The sequence below is a fragment of the Lipomyces tetrasporus genome, assembly GCF_029532465.1.
Source record: "Lipomyces tetrasporus strain NRRL Y-64009 chromosome Unknown POJ06scaffold_3, whole genome shotgun sequence".
NCBI lineage: Eukaryota > Fungi > Ascomycota > Lipomycetes > Lipomycetales > Lipomycetaceae > Lipomyces > Lipomyces tetrasporus.
Window position 1 is genome coordinate 323,882 of NW_026611598.1, and position 24,096 is coordinate 347,977.

The following is a 24,096-nucleotide window of genomic DNA, read 5'->3' on the forward strand; positions in this document are numbered from 1 at the left end:
ACAGAATAGGAATTAGATTCTTAGCGATCTGAACTTGTCAGTTATTGAATCCGCCAAACAGCGGTTCTGATGGATCGAGCTATTTGCAGCTATTCGCGAGACAGGAGTTCAATCAGCAGAGTAGGATGATGACCATATGGGAGCGGAAGTCGAATTTGCGCGACGGGATGAAGTAACGGACGGAGTAGTGTCTAGTAATAGCATGGGTACAATTTGTTAGAGTTATGTGGCCTAATTGTAGACATTACTGTTGCCATTGCATTTGTGGCATATACGCAACAACGCCGTGAGGAGTTTCTGACTGTTCTGTATCGATAACAGATAAGCTTCGAGAGCAACTAAACCCACTGTTACAGTGAGTTCGGCGACATATTGGTGTCAGAACGAATTCTGAGCATGAAAGGCGACCAAGTCCAGCGGTCGGAAGGAATATGATGAGTAGTAGTTAGTGTTGATACGTGAAAATGTGGATAGCACAGCCGAGTAGACACACAGGCCAGTACGTAATAAGCAGGATAGGCTGGCAGATGCAGCTCAGCCGAATCAAAATAGTGAGCGAGCAAATTTTATTGACGCCAAAGACAGCTGCCAAGCCTTTTGACTGCATGTTACAGAAGTCGTCAAACTCGCCGCGTGACTCGCTCAATTATTGTTATCAGTATTATTGGGGCAAATGTCCACAATATCACTGAAACTTTTTGAAATGTCCAGAATACCACTGCCGGCCGTACCCGCGGTATATATGGGCAGCATGATGGTCGGTGATGAGTGGGTATTGTACTCCGGAACTCCGGATTGTAACGACAAATACGGAACACGCCTACAACCGAATTGCCGGGCGCCACAACTTAGTCGATAAACTTATTGTAGTTGTGGTCCGGTCGGTCGTCTTGCCCCTCACTAAGATCGTTCGAGCGTAGTCACTGCGCTTCTGCTATCTTGGTATCGAATGTTCCGCAGCTGCCAGGTTTTCAAAGCCCGACCCCGACTATGGTGCCTTGATCGGCTGTTCTGGGGTTCAGGTTTTGGAGTAATCACCTAACCCTGAACAACTGGCTGAAGACTTGCACCGCACAACTGTGACAGCAGAGGGCTAGGGCTGAAATGACTCCCCAGGATAGCTTCACCCCGAGCCCGTGAATGCTCGTGCTTGGTCCCCAGTCCGGTCCAGTCCAGTGCGGTCTATTCGACTAACCTGCAAGGCTCTGTCTGTGTCGAGAGGTCGAGCTCGCTCGCTCGTCGCTCTGCTAAATGTGCTGCTGCATTTTCTACCTATCTATTTCTCGGTCTTGACCTCGCACGTCTCGTCTTGTCTCGTCTCGTCTTGTCTTGTACTCTCGTCTTTTCTGGCCTGGTCTCGCTCGTCGAGTGCTCCAGCGTGTGCCGGGTACAATCGCCGCCCCAGTCCAATATCGGGTACTACCATGAAGTTCGGCTCATCCATGACTGTTTCGTCCATGTCCGGGGAGGACCCAATCGACGACCTGTTTCCCGCTTCTTTCGCGCTCGGCATCAACACAAACACAAGCACTCACCCACCAATCTACAACAACTACCAACAATACAATGCTCATTCCACAGACGCCGTGTCCCTCCGTCCATACCCGAGCTCACTAACGCCTTCGCGCTCCCTTCCGTCCTCGCTCGGCACCTTTGTCATTGACGACGCGGCTTCTGGCACTGGCGGCGCGCACATCATCGACGACGCCGGTCCCGACCCCGATTTTCCCAAACAACACACAGAACTGCGCCGGACACTCAAGACTCGGCATATTCAAATGATCGCTGTCGGCGGCGTGCTCGGCAACGGCCTATTTATCGGCTCGGGCAGGATTCTCGCCAATTCAGGTCCGCTCGGCATGATCCTCGGCTTTCTCATAACCGGCGCGATTGTGTTTTCGGTCATGGTCTCGTTCGGCGAGATGGTGGCTCTCATACCTATCGCCGGTGGTATCTCGGCTTTCGGCTCGCGTTTCGTCGACGACTCGCTCGGCTTCGCGCTCGGGTTTTGCTACTGGTTTTCGCTGGCAATAGCCATCCCGACCCAGGTCGCGTCGGCCGCAATCCTAGTAACCTACTTTGAGCCGTTTGATCCGTGGCGGATACCGCCGGCCGCGCTGACTGTTTCGTTCTTGTTTATCATTATTCTCATCAATGTGCTTGAGGTCAGGATCTATGCCGAGGTTGAATACATTTTCGGCCAGCTCAAGCTGATATTCCTGCTGAGTTTGATCATCGTCATGTTTGTCCTCAATCGAGGTCATATTCCACCCCAGGCAGGAAAAATGACGATTTTTCCTGTCAATTTTCTGTGTACGTTTTTGGGCTGCCGGTTTTGTGATTGCTGTTGGCTGATGTTGTCTTTGTTTAGACTGGGACAAGAGTGCGAGCCCCGATTATGGCCCATTCCGGCCCGCGTTTGAGGTCACGTCGACTCAGTATATTTATGGCTCGACAGGCACGTTCCTCATGATCTGGACGGCGGTCGTGCAGTCCGTTTACAGCTTTTCCGGCACCGAGCTCGTCGCGTTGACTGCCGGCGAGGCCCGTCACCCGCGCAAGTCGCTGCCGCGCGCGACCCTGCGCATCTTTTTCCGCATATTCATTTTGTACATGCTTGGTGTTCTTGCAATGGGCCTGAACGTTGCGGCCGGAACCTCTGTGCTGCCGAGCTTTTTTACGCCGTGGAGCGCGTTTGATTCGCAAAAGGTATCGTGGGTGTACGGGCTGTCGCCGGACGGCAACTGCATGTCCGGCACCGTCAACATGAAAGGGTTCTCGAATTCAAACTCGTCGCCGTGGGTGATTGCGTTGCAGAATGGCGGTCAATGTGTCGGCGCCGCCGTCGTCACCTGCTGTGTATGTTGTGTTTTGCTGTGGTTCGGTCCATTAGAGCGATGCTAACAAGGGCAGTTTGTGTTTTGCGCATGGTCGGCCGGCAACTCGTTCCTGTATGCGTCAAGCCGGACGTTGTACGCGTTGGCGGTCCAGGGCAAGTTTCCACGCGTGTTCCGGCGGTGCACGAAACGGGGCGTGCCGATCGTGTCGGTCCTGTTCACGTTCACGATCGCGCTGACCGTTTTCCTTGTGTCGTTTCCAAACTCGACCTCGTTCACGATCTACTACTGGATCCGCAAGCTGACGTCGGTTCCCGGCACGCTGGTGTGGGCCGGCATCTGCTTGAGCTACATCCGGTTTTACTACGGCCTGCGTCTGCGGCCGGACATTGTCCAGCGCGACATGGCGTCGTACCCGTACCGGTCGCCGTTCCAGCCGTACACGGCGTATTTCGGCCTCATCGGCTGTGTTTTGCTTGTCATCTTCAACGACATGACGATCTTCATCCAGTTCGAGTGGCAGTACCTGATCGCGTCCTACGTGTCGCTCGTGCTGTTCCTGATCTGCTTCCTGGGCTACAAGTTTTGGCGGTCGACCCGGATCGTGCCGCTGTCGCAACTCGATCTGGATCTGGGCCGGCGCGAGATGGACCAGTACGAGGCCGAGACCGCTGCCGAGCTCGGCATGATGGAAAAGGGCATCTGGGGCCGCGGCAAGAGGGCATGGTACTGGATCAAGGTTCTGACGATTTAGCGTTTTTGGTTTTTTTTATTTTTGTTTGGGTCCGGGCGTGTTTGGGTTGTTTGCTATGGGATGCTATTACTCTTGCTAGGAGTCAATCGGTTTCATTGTTTTAAATACATGACTTGTTGTTGGTTATTGTTTTGGACACATGATGGCATTGTTTGCGCCTGCTTGTTGGTATTGGATAGTGGCATATATGTAATTGTAGAAATAATGAAGGTTGCATAAACAACGTACTTGACAGCGAGACAAGAACCGGGCGCGTGGATTTGTCATTGACTGTGCCGACGTCATTGGCAATACCGTCAGGGTTCTCGAGTCAGGCCGGATCCACGACCGCCACCGCCGCAGCAGCAGCAGCAGCATTTTAGGCTCGGCAGTGACTGATTTCAGTTTGATCAACCGAATCCCGCAATGGACACCGCCACATGGGAAGAGGGGGGGTCGGTGAGCCGGGGTTTTGCTTTTTACGACGACCCTGGATCTGGTGTGGGATGATGGTCATCCAATTCGGTGGTCTGGGCAATCTTCGTGGCCGTGAGCTCGCCAACGCCGGCATCCAGCATTCGCCGGCGGGCGGCCTCGAGGATCTCGCCGGTCGGGACACGCACGATCTGGTGTCTGATGTCGTCTGCCGCGAACGGATATCCGCACTGTGTCTGTTGTTAGCGTGTTTCTATTTCAACTGTGAGGGCCGAGCGAGCGGTGATGCGTACGGATTTGTCGACGCAGAGGACGAGCGCGACGTCAGCATGGATCAGGCACTTGCGCACCGTGCGCTGGCCGCAGTCTGGACATTGGTCTTCGACCTCCTTCTCCTTCTCGGCCACGAGCTCGTCGTCGCAGTCGCCAGCGTCGACTGCAGAACAATCGCCTGCCGACCGCGATGTCGGCGGTAGATGGAGGGTGAAGTTGTTGTCGGTGTCGCTTGTATGGTTTGTCGAGGCTGGGCGGAAGGACGCCGGTTGGCTGTGGTCGGCCATCGTTATCAAGGCGGGTGGATCGTAGTAAAATGGTTTGATGCGGTGGGATGCGTAAAAAAAATCCAGGAACAAGCGAGCCGACTAGTGCGACGCCCTGAGACAGCACGTGCGTCGAACCCTTGCCCTCGGCAACGGCGATCTCCACACTTTAAATTCGCCTTCCCGAGCCTAAACGAAACAAAACCGCTGATGTCATCTGCTGCTCACTTGCGGGAACGAAGAAACCCACGTCTGAACCTTGTTCGCCTTGCGTGCGCTCGATGCAACTCGTCGTTCGCTGAACGTCTCGCGATCATCGATCGTGATCATATCCCAACTGCCGGAGGGCCGAACCGAACTCGCTGGACTCTCCGGGTCGAGTTTCTCAATACGGCGAATCGCGCTTAGCATTGACACTGTGCTAACCGTCAGACTCACGTCGGTTAGTCCGATCCTGTCAGTGTCAAGCTTAGTCGAGTCGAAGCCAATAACACGGGTGCGACAGCCAACGTGGGTTTGGCAGCGCCGGCCACGGACTACCGTATAAATACAACCATCCACACCATCCCGTTCTCTCTTGCACTGCCCCATCTTCCTACCCCGGCAAAGCTCGAGAAATGAAGCTCCAGGTCGCCGCCGCTGTCGCCCTCGCCGGTGTTGCGTCCGCGGTCCCCATCTCAAAGGAGCTCCTGTCCTTGAAGGGCTCGATCGGCACCCTCTACAGCTCCGACCTCACCCGGTACGATACGCGCATAGCTCGGAATTCGCAGTTAGGCTAATTGTTGTCACAGAAACGTCTTCGTCAAGGGAATTCACTCCCACAACGACTACTGGCGCGACGTGCCTTTGTTCACGGCTCTGTCATACGGCGTCGTCTCGGTCGAGGCTGACGTCTGGCACTTTGAGGGCGACGACACTGTCTACGTCGGCCACCACGATGCCGCCTTGAACTCGGAGCGAACTCTCTCATCGCTCTACGTCGACCCGTTGATGGACATCCTGACCGCTGCCAACCCCAAGAACGAGTTCACCGCCAACCAGACCAGCCCCTACGGTGTGTTCGACACCTCGTCTGGCCAGACCCTCTACCTCTTCATCGACGTCAAGACCGACGGCAACATCACCTGGCCCTATGTCGAGACCGCGCTTCAGCCGCTCCTGGAGAAGGGCTGGCTCACGACCGTCAACGGCTCCGAAATCACCTACGGCCCAGTAACTATTATCGGCACCGGCAACACACCCTACAACTACGTCGTTTCCCAAACCGAGCGATTCTACTTCTTCGACGGTCCCATCGCGTCCTTGAACAAGACCGCTTACCCCGTCTACGTCAACCCGATAGCGTCCGGCTCGCTCCAGTCCGTCGTGGAGACCCCGATCGGCCCCGATGGCTTGACCAAAACCCAGTACAACAAGATCAAGAAGTTGGTTGACGGGGCCCATGACATGGGCATCCTCACCCGATTCTGGGAGGTCCCATGGTGGCCTGTTGCTAAGCGCAATGCGCTCTACAGACAGCTTCTCGAGATTGGTTCGGATCTTTTGAACGCGGACGACTTGGCCGAGGCTTCTACATTTGTCTAGACAATGAACGGGCTTGTGGTTTTCTATTATTTTTCATTTCTTCTTGGGCGATTGGATTTGTCTTTTCAACATGGGCATTTCTTAGGGTTATAAAATTAGAAGATTTGTAAAAGAAAATAGGTTTAGTTAAATATAGACACATCAGCTCTTCAATTAAAATTCGTTCAATAGTTTGCCGCTGCCGCGATAAACTTGGGCGTAGATAAGGCACAAGCCGCACGGTACGAGTGTTTAGTATGGCGCGGTCGGTACCTTGCGGCGTGGTCCCGTCGTGAACTCTTCGCTTGTCTCAATTCGGGAGCAAGTTTACGCTCGTTCGTGCGGTCCCACTTCTATTTCACTGCGGGGATCAGTGTTTGGATTGTTTGCGGAAATACGGGCGTCTAGTTTGGATCTCCTTTTTGGAATTTGTTTGCAATTGAGTATGGCATTCTCGGGGTCGACTTTGCAGCAACTAGAACGAACTATCCTCAGACATTTAATAGCCCCGTCTCAAAATGGCGAACCGGTTAACACAAGGTAATACCGCGCCCACGCGACCCGTCTCCGCGTTGGTCGGCGGGACAGCGTCGCCGAGCAAAACCGTGTTCGCGAAGAGTTCGAGACCGGTTCATGTGCGGTCTTTTTCGGAGGCAGTCGCGGGACAGTACTCGGAGCAGCCGGACGTGTTTGGCGTGCTGCCGTTTCGGGTTCAGGACTTATGGAAGTGGATCGTGTGTTTCTGTGTGCTGGACTTTAACGTCGACATTGGGCCTGGTGAGTATTGTCTGGACTTGTCGTGACGGTGGTGGTTGCTAATGGCATAGAATTTGAGTGTATTTATCCGCCCGTCAATTTTTCTGAGCAAGACTTGAAAACAATGTAAGACGGAAAGTTGTGGTTGCAAGGTGCAACGGCTAATGATGTGGAGATGCTTCTCGTCTTTCCCCGAACAGAGCTACCCGGAAAATGCCCACACCTTTCATTCATTCCGGTTCAAGCCGACATCAAACCTCGAGTTGCCAAGTTCCGCTTCCTCGCCTGTCCTTTCACAGTCACCATTCCCGAACGAAGGGTACCTCTATGGGTATGTCGTCTTCCAGCAACGCAAGGATTCGTCCCGGGTCCGACATTACTCGCAGAAAAGTCTAGCGTTGATATCTCCGTTTGAGTTTCCCGCCCTGTTCGAACTGGTCGTGCGCAAAGCCGCCAAGTACTGCTTCGGTCCGGCGTTGGTGCCGACGCTGCAGACTGCTGCCGGCCACATTGCGTGCTGGCCGGATCCGGAAGCCGTGATGATGAAATTCAACGCAGCCGCGAACGGCAAGCGCAAGGGTCTGGACCTGGCGTATTTGGGGGACAAGATCAGAGTGCTCGTGTCCTCGGATCCGCTGCTGCCGTTGGCGGACTTCGTGGGCAATGACTCGGATGTGTACTTGTTTGGCAAAGTTGGGTCGTGGGGCACGCTTGTCAAGGAGCTCGTGGACGTCGCCGAGCTGTACACCATGTACGAGCTGGTCATGCTCGGACAGTCGGTGGCCGTGCTCGCAAACACGCCGTCCTTGTGCAGCAAATTGGTGTCAAACGTCGTGGACTTGATCAAGCCGATTCCTTACACGGGCCTCGTCAGGGACTACATCACGATGCATTCCGACATCGAGTCGTTGAACATCATCTCGGCAAATCCGGTGCCAGGAGTCATCGGGTTCACGAACCCGTTTTTGGCCAAGATGGTGCACGAGTGCGAGGGCGCGGTAAGCTTGATCGACATTTCGACCCATCACACAACGAGACGGTCGTCGTCGCTCAACGTCAGTCTGCTTCCGATTTTGCTGGACTTGATGCCGGTGACGGCCGCGCCGCAGCCAATGACGCTCGATCTGTTATATCCGGTAACCGCGACCGTGGACTGGCAGCGGCGGTCGCTAAAGAAAATGTTCAACACGTTCGGTACGGCCAAGTCCCGTTCTTCGTCGAGGAGGTCGCGGTATCTAGCAAGGGACAAGCAGTTTCTCAAAACGCTCAGACAGATGCTAGCCGACGACGCCAGCTCGGTCAAGATTGACAAGTACGTCCGGTTGTATTTTGCCAATTTGACCGCGAAGATCTTGGCACCGATCAAGCGGTACTTGTATGTCGCGCGCATGTCGCCCAGGCAGTTCACATATGCCGAGTTTATGTATTACCTGACCCAGGCTAACACCGGGAGTACGAGCCCGAGTTTGCATACCGGCCATGGTGGCGGTGTGGGGCCGGACAATCGGGCGCTCTCGTTGTTCGGAAATATGTCCCTCCTGTCCTCCTCACTGACCACTGCATCACGAGCAGGAACCGCCTCGCCGGCGGAGTCTGACTCGGCCAGTGACACATCGTCACCGCTCTCGTCGTCGGTAACGTCAGCAAGCAGTACGTCCACCGCACCACCACCGCACGAGGACCACATTGCCGCCGACCTGTATCGCGAAGCGGTGATGCCTGACAAAGGTGTGTTTGTTGACCACGGCGCTGCGGCCGAATTTTATAGCCTGTTACTCCGGTCCGCGAACTTTGAAGCATGGTGTTTTCTATAGATCAGGAGTATCAACTCCCGTGTATATTGGCATGCTTGCATTTTTCAAATGATGGGTCACCTACGAGTTTTTGGATATATTGGGAGTTGAGAAATGTTTCGCCGTGTAATTATGGCTTTGTAATTTATCCGCCATAATACTGCGACGTAGTTCCACATCCTGGTTCAAACCGAAGTCTCCTGCAGTCGCGGAAAAGACCTAACCCGACGGGCTTTGTTGATGTGTGGCACAGGCGCTTGTTGTTGCGGCAACCAGACGTGTTTACCGCCGCGTCAGTCAGCCGCGTTGGCTCCTTTTCGCCTGTTTTCTCCCCTAACGCAACCACACGCATTGTCCATAGCCAGCATCAAATAAACGCCATGGCACCGCGGCGGACAACGAGATCGCGGTCCTCGGTCGCGTCTGAATCGTCCACGACAACTGCTCCTGCGCGCGCCCCGCCTAGGACCAAAGCAGCTGATGGAGCACGGGCTCGTCGGAGGCAGCAGCCGGTCGACGACAGCGACGACGACGACGACGACGGTGACGAGCTTGAGAGCGTGGCCAGTTACGAGCAAGCTGATAAATCGTCGACTACCGGAACCACGACGCCGAGGATGGCATCATCGCCGGCAAACCGCGAGAACGTGCCGATCACGCCTGCTGCGGGCGAGAACGCGTTGTCGTTGTTGTTGTCGCCGCAGACCAGCGTCCGCAATTCGTTGCGACGATTAACTTTGCAGCAGTCGACGTCTCCGGACCGGGAAAACACACCGGCTTTAACCCAGGTGACGCCGAAGCCGGCTGCTGCCTTTGCTAATCAGTCAAAGCCGTCACCGTTGGGCGAGGTGTCATTGGCTCGGCAGAATGTTGCTGTTGTCGGGCTGAACCCGGTGGAGAATAAACCTGCGAGCAAGGCAGTTGCCAGGGATGATGACAGTAGACCTGTGGTAGAGACTATTATGAAGGAGACTGCGCCGGCGCCGCAAGAGCCTAAGCGACGGCTCGTGATTACGCACTTGGTGCTGAATAATTTCAAGTCGTACGCTGGGCGTCAGGAAATCGGCCCCTTCCACAGTGTACGTGTTTTGTGAACTCTAGGGGTGGTGGCAGGTGAGGGCTGACGGTGTTTATAGTCATTTTCGGCTGTTGTTGGGCCTAACGGGTCGGGAAAGTCGAACGTTATCGATTCGCTTCTGTTCGTGTTTGGGTTCCGGGCGAGCAAAATGCGACAGGCTAAGGTTTCGGCTCTGATCCATAATTCTGCCCAGCATCCTGACTTAGCATTCTGCAGCGTTGAAGTTCACTTTCAAAATGTCGTCGATAATGTATGTGTTCCGACTGCTTCGGTGGGAAGTGAGATCGATCGCTTATGACTGAGTAGGAAAACGGCACGACGACGGCTGTCCCGGACTCGAAGCTCGTGGTGTGTCGCCGCGCGTACAAAAATAATACCTCCAAATACAGCATTAACGATCGCGACAGCAACTACGGCGAAGTCACCTCCCTTCTCCGCGAACGCGGCATCGATCTCGACCACAAGCGTTTCTTGATCCTGCAGGGTGAGGTCGAGAGCATTGCCCAAATGAAGCCCAAGGCGCAGAACGAGAACGATGACGGATTGTTAGAGTACTTAGAGGACATTATCGGGACATCGAAGTACAAGAAGCCAATCGAGGAGTCTGCAAAGGAGGTCGAGGCCCTGAACGAGATCTGTCATGAGAAGGTCGGGCGCTTGGACATTGTGCAGAAGGAGAAATCTAGCTTGGAAGTATGTATCTGACTCGTTCGCATTTACAAATTGCCTTAGTGACTAAGTGGGGTTAGGACGCTCGCAAAGCTGCATTGAAGTACATCCACGATGAAAATGAGCTGACGATGAAAAGATCGGCGCTATTCCAGCTTTACGTAGCGAACTGTCTCGAAAATATCCAAGTCACTGAGGAGCTTCTCGTACGTGTTCAGCTAAATCTTATGCGGTTCTGAAGTACTGATTGCAGCACAGGCCAGCCTTGCAACACAGCTCGAGCAGGAGCTCGAGAATAATAAAGGAAACGAAGACGAAATAGATTCTCTCAATAGCCAATACAAGGACGCCGCCAAAGACCTCGAAAATCTCCAGAGCCAGGCCAAAGCCGCGGCGAAGACATTAGCCAAACATGAGCGCGACGCCGTCCAATTGACTGAAAAGAAGAAACATATCATTGCGAAAAAAGAGAAGCTTACAAAGGTAATTGCGAGCTCCAAGCTTTCGATTAGCAGCTCTTCTGGGTGGATGACGAATTATGATGAGGAGATGGAGAAATTGACGGGTGAGATTGCCGAGTTGAAGAGAGATTTGCAGGCCGAGCAGGCAACATTTGAAGAGATTAAGACAAGTTTGGAGGGCAAGACGCGCGGTATCTCGGACGAGATTGAGAAGAAGAAAATGCTTCTTGAGCCATGGAATCAGAAGATCAACACGAAAGTTTCGGAGCTCGATGTCACAAAGAGTGAGCTGAGAATTTTGTCCGACAAACGGGCGGCTGACGAGCAGGCTATTGCAGCTCAGGAAGAGAAAATTAAGACCGTGATTTCCAATGGACAGGCAAAGGAGAAGGCACTTGATGACTTGAAAACAGAATTGGCCCATGTTGAAGATCAGATCCGGCATGGCGAGATTGAGTGGGCAGCAGCGGCTTCAGCGCTAGACAGCACCAGAGAACGGGTATCAATCGTCAGACAGCAAGCCGAAGACGCCAGGCAGCAGTTCGCAGCCTCGCAGAGCCAAGGCAAGGTCCTTAATAGTCTTATGCGATTGAACGATTCCGGCCGTATCAGCGGATTCTACGGGCGCCTGGGCAATCTCGGAACGATCGACGAACGGTTCGACGTGGCCATCTCCACGGCTTGCCCTGCTTTGAATAACCTTGTCGTTGACAGTGTCGAGACTGGACAAGCATGCATTGAATATCTCCGCAAAAACGACATCGGCCGAGCAATGTTTATACTCTTGGACAAGTTACCTCAGCGTGACATGTCAGATATCCAGACTCCCGAGAATGCACCGAGATTGTTCGATCTAGTTAAGCCTAAGGACCCAAAATTCGCGCAGGCGTTTTATAGTGTTCTTCACGATACTTTGGTCGCAAATGATATGGCGCAGGCCAACCGTATTGCGTTTGGCAAGAAACGATGGCGCGTCGTTACGCTCGATGGTAAACTGATAGATATGTCGGGTACCATGAGCGGTGGTGGGTCCAAAGTGTCGAAAGGGTTGATGAGGAACAAACTCGTTCAAGGGATTTCGGAAACTGCACTACAGCAGGTCGAGGCTGATTACGCCCAGAGCGAACAGGAATTTGCAAAAGAGCAGGCCATGGTTAATGAAATGGAAGACGCTTTGAAGGACTTGAAGAAACGGAAACCAAAAGTAGAGCTCTCAATTTCAAAGACGGAATTAGAGATACAGGCACTTGGAACACATTTGCTTGACGCGAAGAAAATGTTGAATGATCTTAAAGCGGAACTCGCGTCTAATTCTGCCCAGGATAAGGTAGCGAAGACACTTGCGAGCAAGCTGTCTGGGATTGAGAACGAGATCGTACAGCTTCGCGAGAAGAGTTCGACTATTGAGAACGAAGTCAATTACCTTGAAGAGAAGATTATGGAAATTGGCGGTGTCAAACTGAGAGTGCAAAAGTCTAAAGTAGATGGCATTCTGCAGCAAATCGAAATCCGCAACGACCGGATCTCTAATACGGAGATGGCAAAGGTCAAGGCTGAGAAAGATTCTGCCAAGCAAAGCAAGTCTGTCAATTCTGCAGAGACAGAACTGGCAGAAGTTGAGGTTGAGTTGCAGTCTGTCCATCAGGATTTAGCGAACGTGGAGAATGCTGCTCATAAGCTCGAACATGCGTCTAACCAAGCTGCATTCGTCGTGGAGGAACGACAGGAAAAATTGAAGGAGATGAAAGAGGATTTGGACGAGAGAATGAAGGAGATTAATGCATTCAGGAAGTCGGAAATAGACATTCGGAATAAGATTGAGTCGCATGAGAAGGACCTGCGCGAGAACAAAAAGCGGTTGAAGCATTGGTCAGAGAAACTTTCGACGCTGTCACTGCACGATGCTGGGTATGATTTGTGCAGCTATTTATTTGATAGACCGTGCTAATGATTCCCAGTGATGAGCAACCGCTTGACTTACCGGTGTATAGCGAGGACGAGCTTGGCGACGTGGACAAGGACGTACTTAAGGCAGAGATAGCGCTCTTAGAAGGTATGCCTGGGTTTGAGCATAGAATGCACTGGTCTGACTGTGGTACAGAAAAATCCGACAAGGCTCGAGTTGACTTGACGGTCTTGGAGGAGTATCGTCGACGCGAACAGGAATTCGAGACGAGAAATGCAGACCTCAAGGATACAGTATCCCAAAGAGACACAGTCAAGCACCGTTATGAAGACTTGCGTAAACGTCGCCTGGAAGAATTTATGAACGGCTTCAGTCAAATCTCGATCAAGCTTAAAGAAATGTACCAGATGATCACTATGGGTGGTAACGCGGAACTTGAACTCGTCGACAGCCTTGATCCATTTTCAGAAGGAATTCTCTTCAGTGTGATGCCACCAAAGAAGAGCTGGAAGAACATTTCCAACCTGTCCGGGGGCGAAAAGACATTGAGTTCGTTGGCGCTCGTCTTTGCTTTACATCATTTCAAGCCGACGCCGCTATACGTTATGGACGAAATTGATGCCGCGTTGGACTTCAGGAATGTCTCGATTGTTGCAAACTATATTAAGGAGCGAACGAAGAACGCGCAGTTTGTCGTTATTTCGTTGCGTAATAATATGTTTGAATTGGCAAAGCAGTTGGTGGGTATTTACAAGGTTAATCATATGACTAAGAGCATTACAATCGAAAACAGAGAGTTGGAGGAAGTGATCGGTCGGTGACTGGATTGTGCTTACCTCTAGGATGATTAAAATTTGTGAAATATTATATACATGCCATGTATGATAGCATTCGTTGTATAATTTTGATGTCACGTTATCGATATTAATGCTATCATTTTCCCCAGAACGCCAATATATGCGATGTCCATGCGATGCAAACTAATGACTACATTTATTGTCTAAATCTCTGCCGCTTCATAGAATACGCTCTAGGTACCTCAACCAGAATATCTGTTCCAAGTCCCCGCAGATTTCGCTGAATATCTTCTTCACTGACCTCGGCTAGGGGTCGCCCGTACTCACCCTCTCGTTTTCCTTTTCGACAAGAGTCCACGACCTTGTATTGCACTATCCTGTCATACTCGGCCACGGACTTATACGGACTGCTTAGAAATGAGTAGAGTTCATGCAGGAATATACTGGCATTCGTGCTGCCCAAATAATCCGACAGAATATTCAACGCCGTTCGTGCGCCTTTGGCTGTCTGCACGTCGATCAGCTGCAGCATTGACGAGATGTACACTGTCAAGAACTCGATTTCCCTAGATGTAGCCAATACCCCATGCGTCTGTGGGTGGTCGCTACCATTACTGGAGTCGTTATTGAAGCTATACGGATCGCTGCTCAAGAGCACCGGGAAGATTGAAAGTTCGCGCCGTATGAACGATCGCGCTCGCATCCCCATCTGGGTCGTAAATTGTCGTCCGGCGCCAAGATTTTTGAATCGAGTATACTTATTATGGCCGATATAACATGCACGTAGACGATTTCTGTAGACGTATTTACGCCTTTCAAGGGCAAGCCGATACGACCTGTCGATGTAATTGTCGCGAGCGATTAGTGCCTCTACTCGACTTGACCAGTCCCGATCGTCAGGCCCAACAACTTTGTTAGGCGGCTGCACGTCCTCGAATACTCTTGTCGAGATGCTAGCCCGATCACCCAATCCCGCGCATTCAAACACGATGGTCTTAACAGCCGTCTTGCAAAGAGGGCATGACCTGTCCGGACTAACTTCCAGCCACTGAGATATGCATGATAAGTCCCACTTGTGGTTACATGGCGACGTGAGCACGAGCTTGGATGAGTCGATTGGGAACAGGCATATCGCACATTGGTCGCATTCGCTCATTGGTCGCATTCGGTGGTCATCAGAGGCGGATGGTGAACGGAACGAATCGTGCGGCGTGACGAAGGTGAAAGTTGACCTGCGTCCCCAATAAAGTTTACCAGATCGTATTGATGCAATTTTATTCATATTATCATTAATAGTGTTAAGTGCGAACATTGCATACAAAATTACGACGATACAAAACTGAACTTTCCAAACTCAAATTAAACAATCTTTCTGCTGCCACCCCAGAGGCTGGAATAGCTAAATAATCTCTGGCGGCCGCTGCCATCTGCGGATATTCATCATTGTGTGTTCTCTAACTGTTGGATATTCTTGAGAAAATGTGAAGCTAGATGGAAAAGAAGAGGGGTTGTTGGAACTCGCAAGATAGTTGTTAGACCTTGTTGCTGAAAGTGCCACCGACTTTTGCCTTTTTGAGTTCCACGTGACTGTCCCGGAATTCAATTGAAAAACATAACCGCTGGTGGACCTTTTTGTATCATAATCCCCAGCCCAATTGGCGTCACAAAAACCAACCAAACAAACCGAAGGTGCATCTGAAGACCGCGTATACACTAGACCCAGAGCGGGCGTGCCAATCAGATATCGAAATATGTGCTTGACCGCCGTCCAGTGAGCCTTGCCAGGGTTTTCCAAAAATTGGCTGACCTCTCCCACAGCGGTAGCTATATCGGGTCGGGTATGTAAAGCAGCATATAGAAGACTGCCGACAGCACTGCGATACGGAATATGAGTCATTTCCGCTTTCTCCTCTTCCGTAGTTGGGCACATTTCTTTTGTCAATCGAACATTCGGATTTTGTGGAGTACTAACGGGGTTTGCACCCTGCATATTAAACCTCTTCAGAAGGTCTTCGATGTATCTGTGCTGATTTAACTTGATAGTTCCGGCGGACTTGTCACGGATCACTTGGATACCCAAATAGTATGAGAGCTCCCCCATATCAGATATGTCGAAAAGTTGACCCAATCGAGCCTTCGTAGACTCTAAGGTCACCAGGTTGTCCGCAGCAAGAATAATATCGTCGACATAAACAGCGAGAAATATTTGGTCATCAGGAGCAAGGACTTTCTTGAACACGCACCGGTCTGCGTCGAACTGAACGAAACCTTCGTCCTTAAGTTTTGCAGTGAGCTCGACATTCCAGCAACGCGCGGCTTGCTTGAGCCCGTATAGGCTGCGATTAAGTTTGCAGACTAGAGTGGGATCTTGCACATATCCCGGAGGTTGCCGCATGTAGATCTCTTCGTCGAGAAAACCGTTGAGAAAAGCAGTGATTACGTCCATTTGATGGAGGTGCATGTTGCGCTGGACGGCAAAGAAAAGAAGGATGCGAATAGATTCGGCACGGGCCACAGGCGCAAAAGTTTCGTCGTAGTCGACACCGTACTCTTGGGTAAAGCCTCTTGCAACGAGTCGTGCTTTGTAACGTGTCGGAGTCCCGTCCGCTTTAAATTTTCGCTTGTATACCCAGCGGCAGTCGATTGCAGTTTTGCCTTCCGGGAGGTTTACAAGAGTCCAAGTAGCGTGGTCTATCAACGATTCATATTCCTTATCCATCCCAGACTTCCATTGGGGCCAATCAGGTCTTGACATGGCCTGCTTTAGGGTTCCCGGTTCATTAGGAACATCGACTTCGGCGAGTTGAACGCAGTCTGCAAACGTGATGGTACGGCCATGGGGCGGTGGATCTGCAATGGGAACGACGACTCGAAAGTGAGATGGACCGGGTGTAATATGAATTGTGTCCGATGTGGCTGGTGTCTCGGAAGCAGTAGATTGATCATGACCGGTAACATCGACGGTACCAGAAGCGTCGGATTCATGAGTTGCAGACGATAATTCCACTATTCGACTGCATAGAACATGGCTTTCGGGCACTGGAAAACATTGACCAACATCTAAGTCGACAGGTGGGCTAACATCGGATTGGGAAATATCCATGGGACTGTCAATGTCTGGAGTCTCAGTATCCGGGACTATATCCAAAGAGAAGCCATTGTCGCTAACAGTAAAACGATCTCTGTAGACTTTAGACTCATCAAAAACAACATTCCTCGGTAACACCACTTTGTGGGTCGTAAAATCATAAAGCCGATAGGCCTTCTTGTCCTGCGCGTAGCCAATAAAGATGGCCAGATTGGCACGCGCGTCCAACTTGTGTCTTTTGTCGGGACCGATCAAGTAATAGGCCAATCTGCGTTTGTCTCCATCGGAAATAAAAATCCCCTTTAGGAGAAAGCCCCGACATTGCCTTGATGCGCTTAAGTGGCAGCGAAATTAGGTAGCCGGTCATATCGTCACGATTCCATCGACCAGCTCGTTAAATGTAACGGTACTCGACTAGGCTCGGGCTGGACTGGACTAAGGCTAGACTGAACTCTAGAAGCTAAACGATATGTATTCCTTAATTCAAGACTGTGTACTTGGCCTGGGAAACGAGGTCAAACCCCACTATTTATGTTCCCAGGTCCTGCCTACAACCAAACGTGTACAGAAGGCAAAGAATGACGAGCAAGCATATCATTAGGGGTGCACACGAATAACAACGTTACGAATATTCGTAAGTCGAATACGAATAAATTGCTGTCGGCTGCTTATATAATATTCGTACGAATAAAATATGCATTATTCGTAACTATTCGTATTATTCGTAAATCCTAAATGGTACTAACATCCTCAGATTTATATACATCTCGCAGCAACACCGGGCGCCTCATAGTATCCGGGATCAACGAGTTCCTCCGTAAGCCTAGTAAATCCCAATCTTAGCTAAATAATCTCTGGCGATCGCTGCCATTCGCGGATATTCATCATTATGTGTTCTAAAGCAAGAGAGTAGCCAGTTTTCGTGTCCAGGAGTAAACAAGACCAGGCGACAACGCTCGATGTCCATCAGCTTTACCCTAATCTCGTGGTATAAGTTGCGTCACGGCGAAACTACGAATAATTACGAATCGAATTCGAATAAGACCTCCCAATCCAATAGTAGAACACGAATATGAGTTGCGCCAAAAACGTCGAATACGAATAAGCAAAATTTTTATTCGTGTGCAGCCCTACATATCACATATCATAGACCACAAAAATGACAAGAAGCAAGGTAAAGAACGATAGAACGAACGTATCATATATCGTAAAACGACAAATAACATCATGTCGACAACTCACAACTCGCAACCAACTCACAACACAAACCACATTAAGCACGAATCACACAAACCCAAAGTCACAAAATCACAAATGATAGATCGCAAGTCATATCCCACAACCGGAATTCCTAACTCAACGACACCTTGCGCAGATGGTGCTCATGAACACTGGTGGTCATTACATCAAAGAATTAAGGAACTTAATAAATCTCATCTTTGCGGTCCATTTCATGGCGCCCGCGATGGAAAGCCATGTCGGAAACATGCCTTGACTGCCCCTGGAGCTTTTGCAAAAACCGCAATTCTGTTGAAGGATTGGTTTCGTGAGACGGCGGTAAATGTAAAGGTGACTGTGGCTCCTCCTCGGGGGGATAATGACGATAATGAGAAAAGACGCTGCCTCAATGCTTCAAGAGCTCACACTTGAATCGAGGATCCAGAATCATTGCAATGTAATAAGTATTGACCTCGTCAACGAAAGCAAAATACTTTTCGTACTTCCCCAATCCAGCTCGAAAAGCACTCGCCAACACCTGCTCAGTGTCTTTGAACGGTCCTTCTCTCGTGGTGGAGCTTGTTTGACGAAAGAGCCAGACTCCTCTTCAAAAGTTGATCGTGTTTTACTCTATCGCTTGCTGTCCTAGAGATTGCATTGAACGCGATCATCGTGAACATCTGCGGCCGTACAAATGAGTCTAACGGTGGCAGATGACAACTAGGAGGGGCTCGACTCGGTTGAAAACAAGACTTCTTAACTGACGTGCCAGCGCACCCGCTTCTATATTCTGGACTCGTCCAACGAATAATTCAAGAAGAAACCCAACAAATACACACAACAAGACATTCAACGACTATATATCTGTATATTCAACAAAGTAGCCCCAACAACGCAAGCCAACGACAACCTCCAACAGCGGGGCCTGACAAACATGTAGTTCCCGATCAGAAAATTCAGGAGCCTTTGGGCGGCGCACGGTGGACTTCAGAGGGTCTAGGGTTAGGGTAGTCGGACGTATGGCTGACAGACATACGTGCTCTGCTCGGCATGGTGCGCGAAGTAATTTGAAGACAGTAAATAAAATTTGAACGTAAATAAATCCTCAAGATAAAAGCAGTTGTCTGTAAGTCGGTCGCAAGATGTGGTGGGGTTAGGGAGGTTGGGAACGCGTTAGTTCAACACCAGCGCGTGGCCGACGCGTGCAGCTTATGGCTATTTCCAAGGGAATATATTGGCATGGCCATACTTCGGCATGGCATAGAAGAGCTAGTTATCCTGGGCAGTTGTAGTTTCTACTGTCGAAGACTGGCAGGTTTTCTTGAGTTATCACTACATTCCAGCAATAAGAAGCCATATTAACAAGTAGAGGTGACACAGTCCGCAGGTCACATCTCTGTGTGCCTTAAAATGATCTAAACTATTGAGAATATCTTAAAACCGAGCCTCATCGCTATATACTTACGGATAATTACAAGAATTATGTACAAGAATGCATGCAAGAACTAACGCTCTCATCTAGATCTTCAACGACTTAAAGTCGTTTTCCAATTTCTCGCCGGAACCACGGGTCTGGAGACTGGTCCACGCATTCTTATTACCTGGAGATATAAATATTGCCTTAAGAGAATTGCTGAATTTTCCAATAGATGCAAACTGATCGCTCAGATCCTTAGCAGGTATTGAAGGATCTAACAGAGCCGTTTCAAGTGCAGTTTTCTTATCCAGGTATTTCCATATTTTATAGTCGGAGGGCTTGAGCATGGATGACTGTAGCCAAGGACGAATTGACGGCTCCCCACTTCTGCGGCCTTCCAGCCCAGACAACAGGAGCTCGATTGATCGGTCGCTGATTGTGTTGATCCGTTGAGCTACGTCGAAATCATTAATCTCGGCCTCAATGGCGTCCGCAACTTCATCATTCCCCTCAACAAGCCCAATAGTACCGAGGAGCAGGATAGATTTCAGATGTTGTGGATGCTCTTCAATATTGCGGAACAACTCATCTTGTGACGTCTCTCGATTAGCGCCACCAAGTGCATATAGAACTTGCGACAGCAAGACCGTAATATCTGGGTCTCGTTCTGAATCCGCACTCGCCACTCTAAACATCTTCAGCGCGTTCGTGAAGTCGTGCAGATTGTAGTAAGATAAGCCTGAAGTAATCAGAGCAGAAAGACGAGCAACGCGTAACCTGTCCTCGTCTTCAGAGAGGTCGACGACAGTAAGCGAGGCTTCGAGCGATGCGTTGAAACTCTTCTGAGCGAGATAGAGCCTTGCTATTTGTGCCTTAACAGACACGAATTCCTTTAGCAGTTCAAATGACTCTAGATCTTCGTATTGTTGTTCCAAGAAGTCCAATGCCTTGTTTAATCGCTCAATCGCAATTTCATAATTTCCTTGTCGTTCCAACATCAATCCTTCATACTGCATAGCCGACACGCACTCAGGTTCAAGTTGCAAGACTTTCTCTAGCGCAAAAATTGGAATCTCAGCACTCGCAGGGGTGAGTACCGACTCTGATCGCAAAGAAAGAAGCGCAAATGCACTCGCTGCGTATAGTAGCTTGGCAAGTTTCTACCCATATCAAGGACGTTAGATAACAGCGATGAGATTACGCGTAAGAAATACACCTACACTGCTGCCATTGGCAATAGCAAACGAGTGTTCAAATAGCTCTCGGGCTTCATCCTCCTCTCCAACAGCCGCGGCAACCATGCCTTGACCGATCCAAGATACGACGAAATCGGGGTCTGACGACTGTGCTCGATTGAATGATAAATTAGCGAGTTCCAAGTCACCCTGAGTCAAATACAAGACACCAAGATTTGCCCATGTGGAAGCTTGTCGATGATCGATAACAAGAGATCGAATGAACGCGTGTTGGGACACAAGAGGAACATAATCAGCCGTGGCAATTCCGTAAGCGTTCCAAAAGTCATGATTCTTTGGCTCCAACTTAATGGCGTGCTTGAAACAGTTAATTGCCGCATCGCGATACCGCATGTTCCGTTCTATATGAAGATAAACTCTTTGCTCAGCGCATGCAACGTTAAACCAGCCCGCTGCTCGGCTTCGCCCATTTTTGAAAGTTGACAGTAACGAGAACTTATAGGCTAGGATATGGAAAAAGGGCGCCATCAAATATGGATCTGTCGTATCCAGAAATTGTAAGGCATTTAGGGATACACCGTCCAGTTCGTTAACTGCGTCCAAGGCACTAGCATCTGTCTTGTCAATATCTGCGGCAAACAACTCTGTGAGAACCTGAACTGGTAGGCGCCTCAGTTGTGATTTAATCTTCAAGAAGACTTGTATAGCATCGCCAACGGTTTTCCACAAGTTGAATGAATTAGGATGGATTTTTGCAAGCTTTGCTGATAGATCGAGTGCCTCAATTGCATCGTCAATGGCCTGTCCATAGTAACTCCTATTGACGTTATCGCGAGAAGAAGCCACTAGTGTCTCACACAAATGTTCCAGCACGACCACTTCGGCGGGACGGTCACTCAGGACTGATCGAAACGTCTCCTTCGCCACGTCATAGCTCAGAATTTGACGATGCACCATGCCGAGCAAAAATTTGGAGTACCAGTTGTCGGGGTCTATATTGCATGCTCTAGCAAATGCCTTCGACGCTGCAACGTATCGTCCAGACTCGGCATAGGCTTCTCCCAGCCCAGTCCAAGAATTGGAATCTTGATCATTGACTCTCAGGGCCGACTGGAAAGACTGAATAGCTTTGACAAGATTGTGTGATTGCTGCAGACAACTTTAGTTAGATAGTAAAGGCTGCATCCAATTCCGCACCTACCAGATATGCAACACCTAACACTCTATAAGGCCAGGATGCTTCCTTTCCAGGGATATAGCGTCTTTTCTCGGCATCCGCAAAACGTGCAGCAATTACTTCAACCAGATCCCATTCTTGACTATCTGCAAATGTCTCGGCCAATCTCCGAGCGGCCTCACCCTCAGTAGCATTAAGTTCGAAAGCTTTGTGGAAACATTTGCCCGCTCTGTCTTCATCTTGCTCGATATCGGCGTAAAAGATACCGAGACTTGTGTATGAAGCCGCATAATTCGGGTTAAATTTTAGACTTGTAATAAAGGCATTGTAGGCGCCTGACCGATCTCCTCGTTGGCTCACTAACCCAAATTAGCAATTCACGTACGAGCGACGAAAACATATTCTACCTTGTTCTTCCCATAAACTTTTGCCTATCCTCCACCATATTTTGGCCCGAAGATTCTGAGACGATGGGTCATCCCTTGTTATGAGCTTCAGACATTCTTGGAGTCCATCTCGCCCCTCAATGTGATCACCTACTAGGATGCGGCACCACGATGCTTCCAGTAGTGCCTGAACATTTTCAGGATCTTCTCGGACAATTCTTGTAAGTAGGTTCAATGAGTCCGTCACGTTACCCCGTTCTTCGTAAATCAGCGCCTTGCCGATCAATGCCTGATTATTCCCAGGACTGTGGATTAGGACTTCGTTAAATATTTCTAATGCCTCATCAAAATGCCGTGGTGCTTGATAGTAAATGTATGCCGTGCCTAAGGTGACCGAAATCGCGTCCTTGTATCTATAAGCCAATTAGACGATTTCACCCTCTACATCGTCTACGCCTTCACATACAGCTGCAGATCAAGCCCTGTATTCCTATAGACGCTATTCAGCAGCTTTAGACCAGTAAGGGCTAACTCTGCTGCATTCTCGTACTCTCCCAGATGAATGTAGTATTGACCAAGTATCCTATTTGCCAGTACTGAATCTGGTTTCATTTCATATCCATCCTATTCAAACAAGTCAGCGCTTGACCTTCCCGGCAAGATGATCAGAGTCTGCAACGTCATACTATAAAATTTCCCAAAATCTCTGTTTCGTCCCACTTGGCGCTAATAAAGTCCTCAGCATCCTCGGCATCCTTTGCATATGACGTCTGAAATGGGGATATATCTGACTTCAAAAATGCCTGTATGACTTTTGATAGACCACTGTCCGGAAATAGAATGATATAGTCTCTTAACCGGTTGTGGTCTAGTTGGCTCAGATCGCTCATGTCCTGCCATTCTAGCGCGATAATCCAAGCTTGTTCCACATGTGACTTGACAACAAGCATTCCAGTCGCCAGCTCAAAAATCTTTCCACGAACTGAATCTTTGGAACCCATAGCAACGGACAATAGCTTGTTGTAAAGAAACTCTAATAGTTTGCCTTCGATTTCGCGACGCTGGTTCACATCGTCCGACCAATTGAGTAGTTGTCTATAGTAATACTCCAGCTGCAATTAGGATTAGTACTGAGTCGCATTTCATACTCCATACAGCCAACTTTAACTTACCTCCGAAGAGTCATAAACTTTTAGCTTGATCTTGCTCGTGACCTCAGCAAGGTTGACACCTATCTTATTGCGGTTCTTGTTTATTGCGCTATGAATAGCTTCTTTTTCTTGACCCTCTATAAGATCGGTAAGTTTCTGCAATGTCTCAGCTGGGTGTGGAATTCGGCCTTCTAGGAATGAGAAGACAGTACTGTCCGGCAGCAGAAATTTCAGCATTTCAATTTTCTACGGGAAAGGCATAAATTAGACTGATCCACGTGCACATAAATAAGGATGGGATTTGCACATACATCTTGCCGAGATCCTTTGTCTGACACCAAAGTATGCATTTTGTTGGCCACTGATGCACATCTGGCAATGTCGTATCTGAAGACATTAGCACCAGTTCCAGTTCCAGAAAGTCACGACAAAACGTCTACTCACTCATCTCTATATATAGCAATTAATTTTTTAGCAACGTTCAGATATTCGTGAACTCGCTCGCCCTTCTCATAAACATTCAGCAGGCCCTGCCATCCGAATGATGATTCCGGCTTGATCGCAGTGGCTTCCAGATAGGCTGTCTCCGCTGCATTTAGAGAAGACAAACCCGTTTCGCAAAAACCCAAAAGGATCAAACTCAATAGAGACGTTAGATAGTAATCAAATCTGCCGAGCACGGCTCTTCATACGCATTAAATGACTTGGGGTCTTGTTCCAGTGCAGCAAGACAGTGCTCCCGCCCGCTCTCAAAATCCTTCTTGTCTATCGCGGTCTTCGCCGTAGAAAGATGCTTCTTAACTGTGGACATTACATCTAGAGTACTCCAACAGATTAGAATGCGCAGAAGAATGGATCGTCTCGAGGACTCATCTCCATTTCAAATTGAGGACATA

General features: G+C 49.8%; 7 protein-coding genes across 7 annotated transcripts; 4 read left to right on the forward strand and 3 right to left on the reverse strand.

Moving 5' to 3' along the window:
* Positions 1–1,424: 1,424 nt before the first annotated feature.
* POJ06DRAFT_193860 (amino acid permease-domain-containing protein) lies at positions 1,425–3,591 on the forward strand (the record flags this gene model as incomplete). The annotated part of the gene is made up of 3 exons (XM_056184929.1): positions 1,425–2,313; positions 2,372–2,859; positions 2,914–3,591. 3 exons carry the CDS (start codon positions 1,425–1,427, stop codon positions 3,589–3,591), a joined length of 2,055 nt encoding a protein of 684 aa, XP_056045188.1.
* A 458-nt stretch (positions 3,592–4,049) lies between these two features.
* On the reverse strand, positions 4,050–4,565 carry POJ06DRAFT_236409 (uncharacterized protein; the record flags this gene model as incomplete). Its single annotated transcript, XM_056185897.1, has 2 exons — positions 4,050–4,235; positions 4,299–4,565. The coding sequence occupies 2 exons, from the start codon at positions 4,563–4,565 to the stop codon at positions 4,050–4,052; spliced, it is 453 nt and encodes a 150-aa protein (XP_056045189.1).
* Positions 4,566–4,753: 188 nt separating this feature from the next.
* Positions 4,754–6,281, forward strand: POJ06DRAFT_247740 (uncharacterized protein). The gene is made up of 2 exons (XM_056186936.1): positions 4,754–5,283; positions 5,336–6,281. Exons 1-2 carry the CDS (start codon positions 5,162–5,164, stop codon positions 6,126–6,128), a joined length of 915 nt encoding a protein of 304 aa, XP_056045190.1. The 5' UTR covers positions 4,754–5,161; the 3' UTR covers positions 6,129–6,281.
* A 73-nt stretch (positions 6,282–6,354) lies between these two features.
* On the forward strand, positions 6,355–8,910 carry POJ06DRAFT_247741 (uncharacterized protein). Its single transcript, XM_056186937.1, has 3 exons — positions 6,355–6,884; positions 6,935–6,989; positions 7,039–8,910. The coding sequence occupies exons 1-3, from the start codon at positions 6,626–6,628 to the stop codon at positions 8,675–8,677; spliced, it is 1,953 nt and encodes a 650-aa protein (XP_056045191.1). The 5' UTR covers positions 6,355–6,625; the 3' UTR covers positions 8,678–8,910.
* Positions 8,911–9,273: 363 nt separating this feature from the next.
* POJ06DRAFT_194687 (RecF/RecN/SMC) lies at positions 9,274–13,591 on the forward strand (the record flags this gene model as incomplete). The annotated part of the gene is made up of 7 exons (XM_056184963.1): positions 9,274–9,735; positions 9,793–9,984; positions 10,041–10,427; positions 10,484–10,609; positions 10,662–12,772; positions 12,823–12,917; positions 12,966–13,591. The coding sequence occupies 7 exons, from the start codon at positions 9,274–9,276 to the stop codon at positions 13,589–13,591; spliced, it is 3,999 nt and encodes a 1,332-aa protein (XP_056045192.1).
* On the reverse strand, positions 13,313–14,773 carry POJ06DRAFT_70045 (uncharacterized protein). Its single transcript, XM_056191425.1, has one exon. The coding sequence runs from the start codon at positions 14,730–14,732 to the stop codon at positions 13,764–13,766; it is 969 nt and encodes a 322-aa protein (XP_056045193.1). The 5' UTR covers positions 14,733–14,773; the 3' UTR covers positions 13,313–13,763.
* A 4,204-nt stretch (positions 14,774–18,977) lies between these two features.
* Positions 18,978–24,085, reverse strand: POJ06DRAFT_247747 (uncharacterized protein). The gene is made up of 10 exons (XM_056186938.1): positions 23,893–24,085; positions 23,645–23,839; positions 23,512–23,587; positions 23,222–23,446; positions 22,736–23,161; positions 22,516–22,673; positions 22,071–22,462; positions 21,688–22,022; positions 20,511–21,635; positions 18,978–20,450 (listed from the first exon to the last, which is right to left on the reverse strand). Exons 1-10 carry the CDS (start codon positions 24,009–24,011, stop codon positions 19,392–19,394), a joined length of 4,110 nt encoding a protein of 1,369 aa, XP_056045194.1. The 5' UTR covers positions 24,012–24,085; the 3' UTR covers positions 18,978–19,391.
* Positions 24,086–24,096: the final 11 nt, after the last annotated feature.

Bases quoted from the DNA above. Each gene is read 5' to 3' on its own strand.
- POJ06DRAFT_247740 (XM_056186936.1), top strand. From the start codon at position 5,162: ATGAAGCTCCAGGTCGCCGCCGCTGTCGCCCTCGCCGGTGTTGCGTCC. The intron at 5,284-5,335 runs GTACGATACGCG...TTGTTGTCACAG, and splicing joins TACAGCTCCGACCTCACCCG to AAACGTCTTCGTCAAGGGAA.
- POJ06DRAFT_247741 (XM_056186937.1), top strand. From the start codon at position 6,626: ATGGCGAACCGGTTAACACAAGGTAATACCGCGCCCACGCGACCCGTC. The intron at 6,885-6,934 runs GTGAGTATTGTC...CTAATGGCATAG, and splicing joins TAACGTCGACATTGGGCCTG to AATTTGAGTGTATTTATCCG. The intron at 6,990-7,038 runs GTAAGACGGAAA...AATGATGTGGAG, and splicing joins GAGCAAGACTTGAAAACAAT to ATGCTTCTCGTCTTTCCCCG.
- POJ06DRAFT_70045 (XM_056191425.1), bottom strand. From the start codon at position 14,732: ATGCGACCAATGAGCGAATGCGACCAATGTGCGATATGCCTGTTCCCA.
- POJ06DRAFT_247747 (XM_056186938.1), bottom strand. From the start codon at position 24,011: ATGTCCACAGTTAAGAAGCATCTTTCTACGGCGAAGACCGCGATAGAC. The intron at 23,840-23,892 runs GTATGAAGAGCC...GTCTCTATTGAG, and splicing joins GACCCCAAGTCATTTAATGC to TTTGATCCTTTTGGGTTTTT. The intron at 23,447-23,511 runs GTATGTGCAAAT...CCTTTCCCGTAG, and splicing joins ACAAAGGATCTCGGCAAGAT to AAAATTGAAATGCTGAAATT.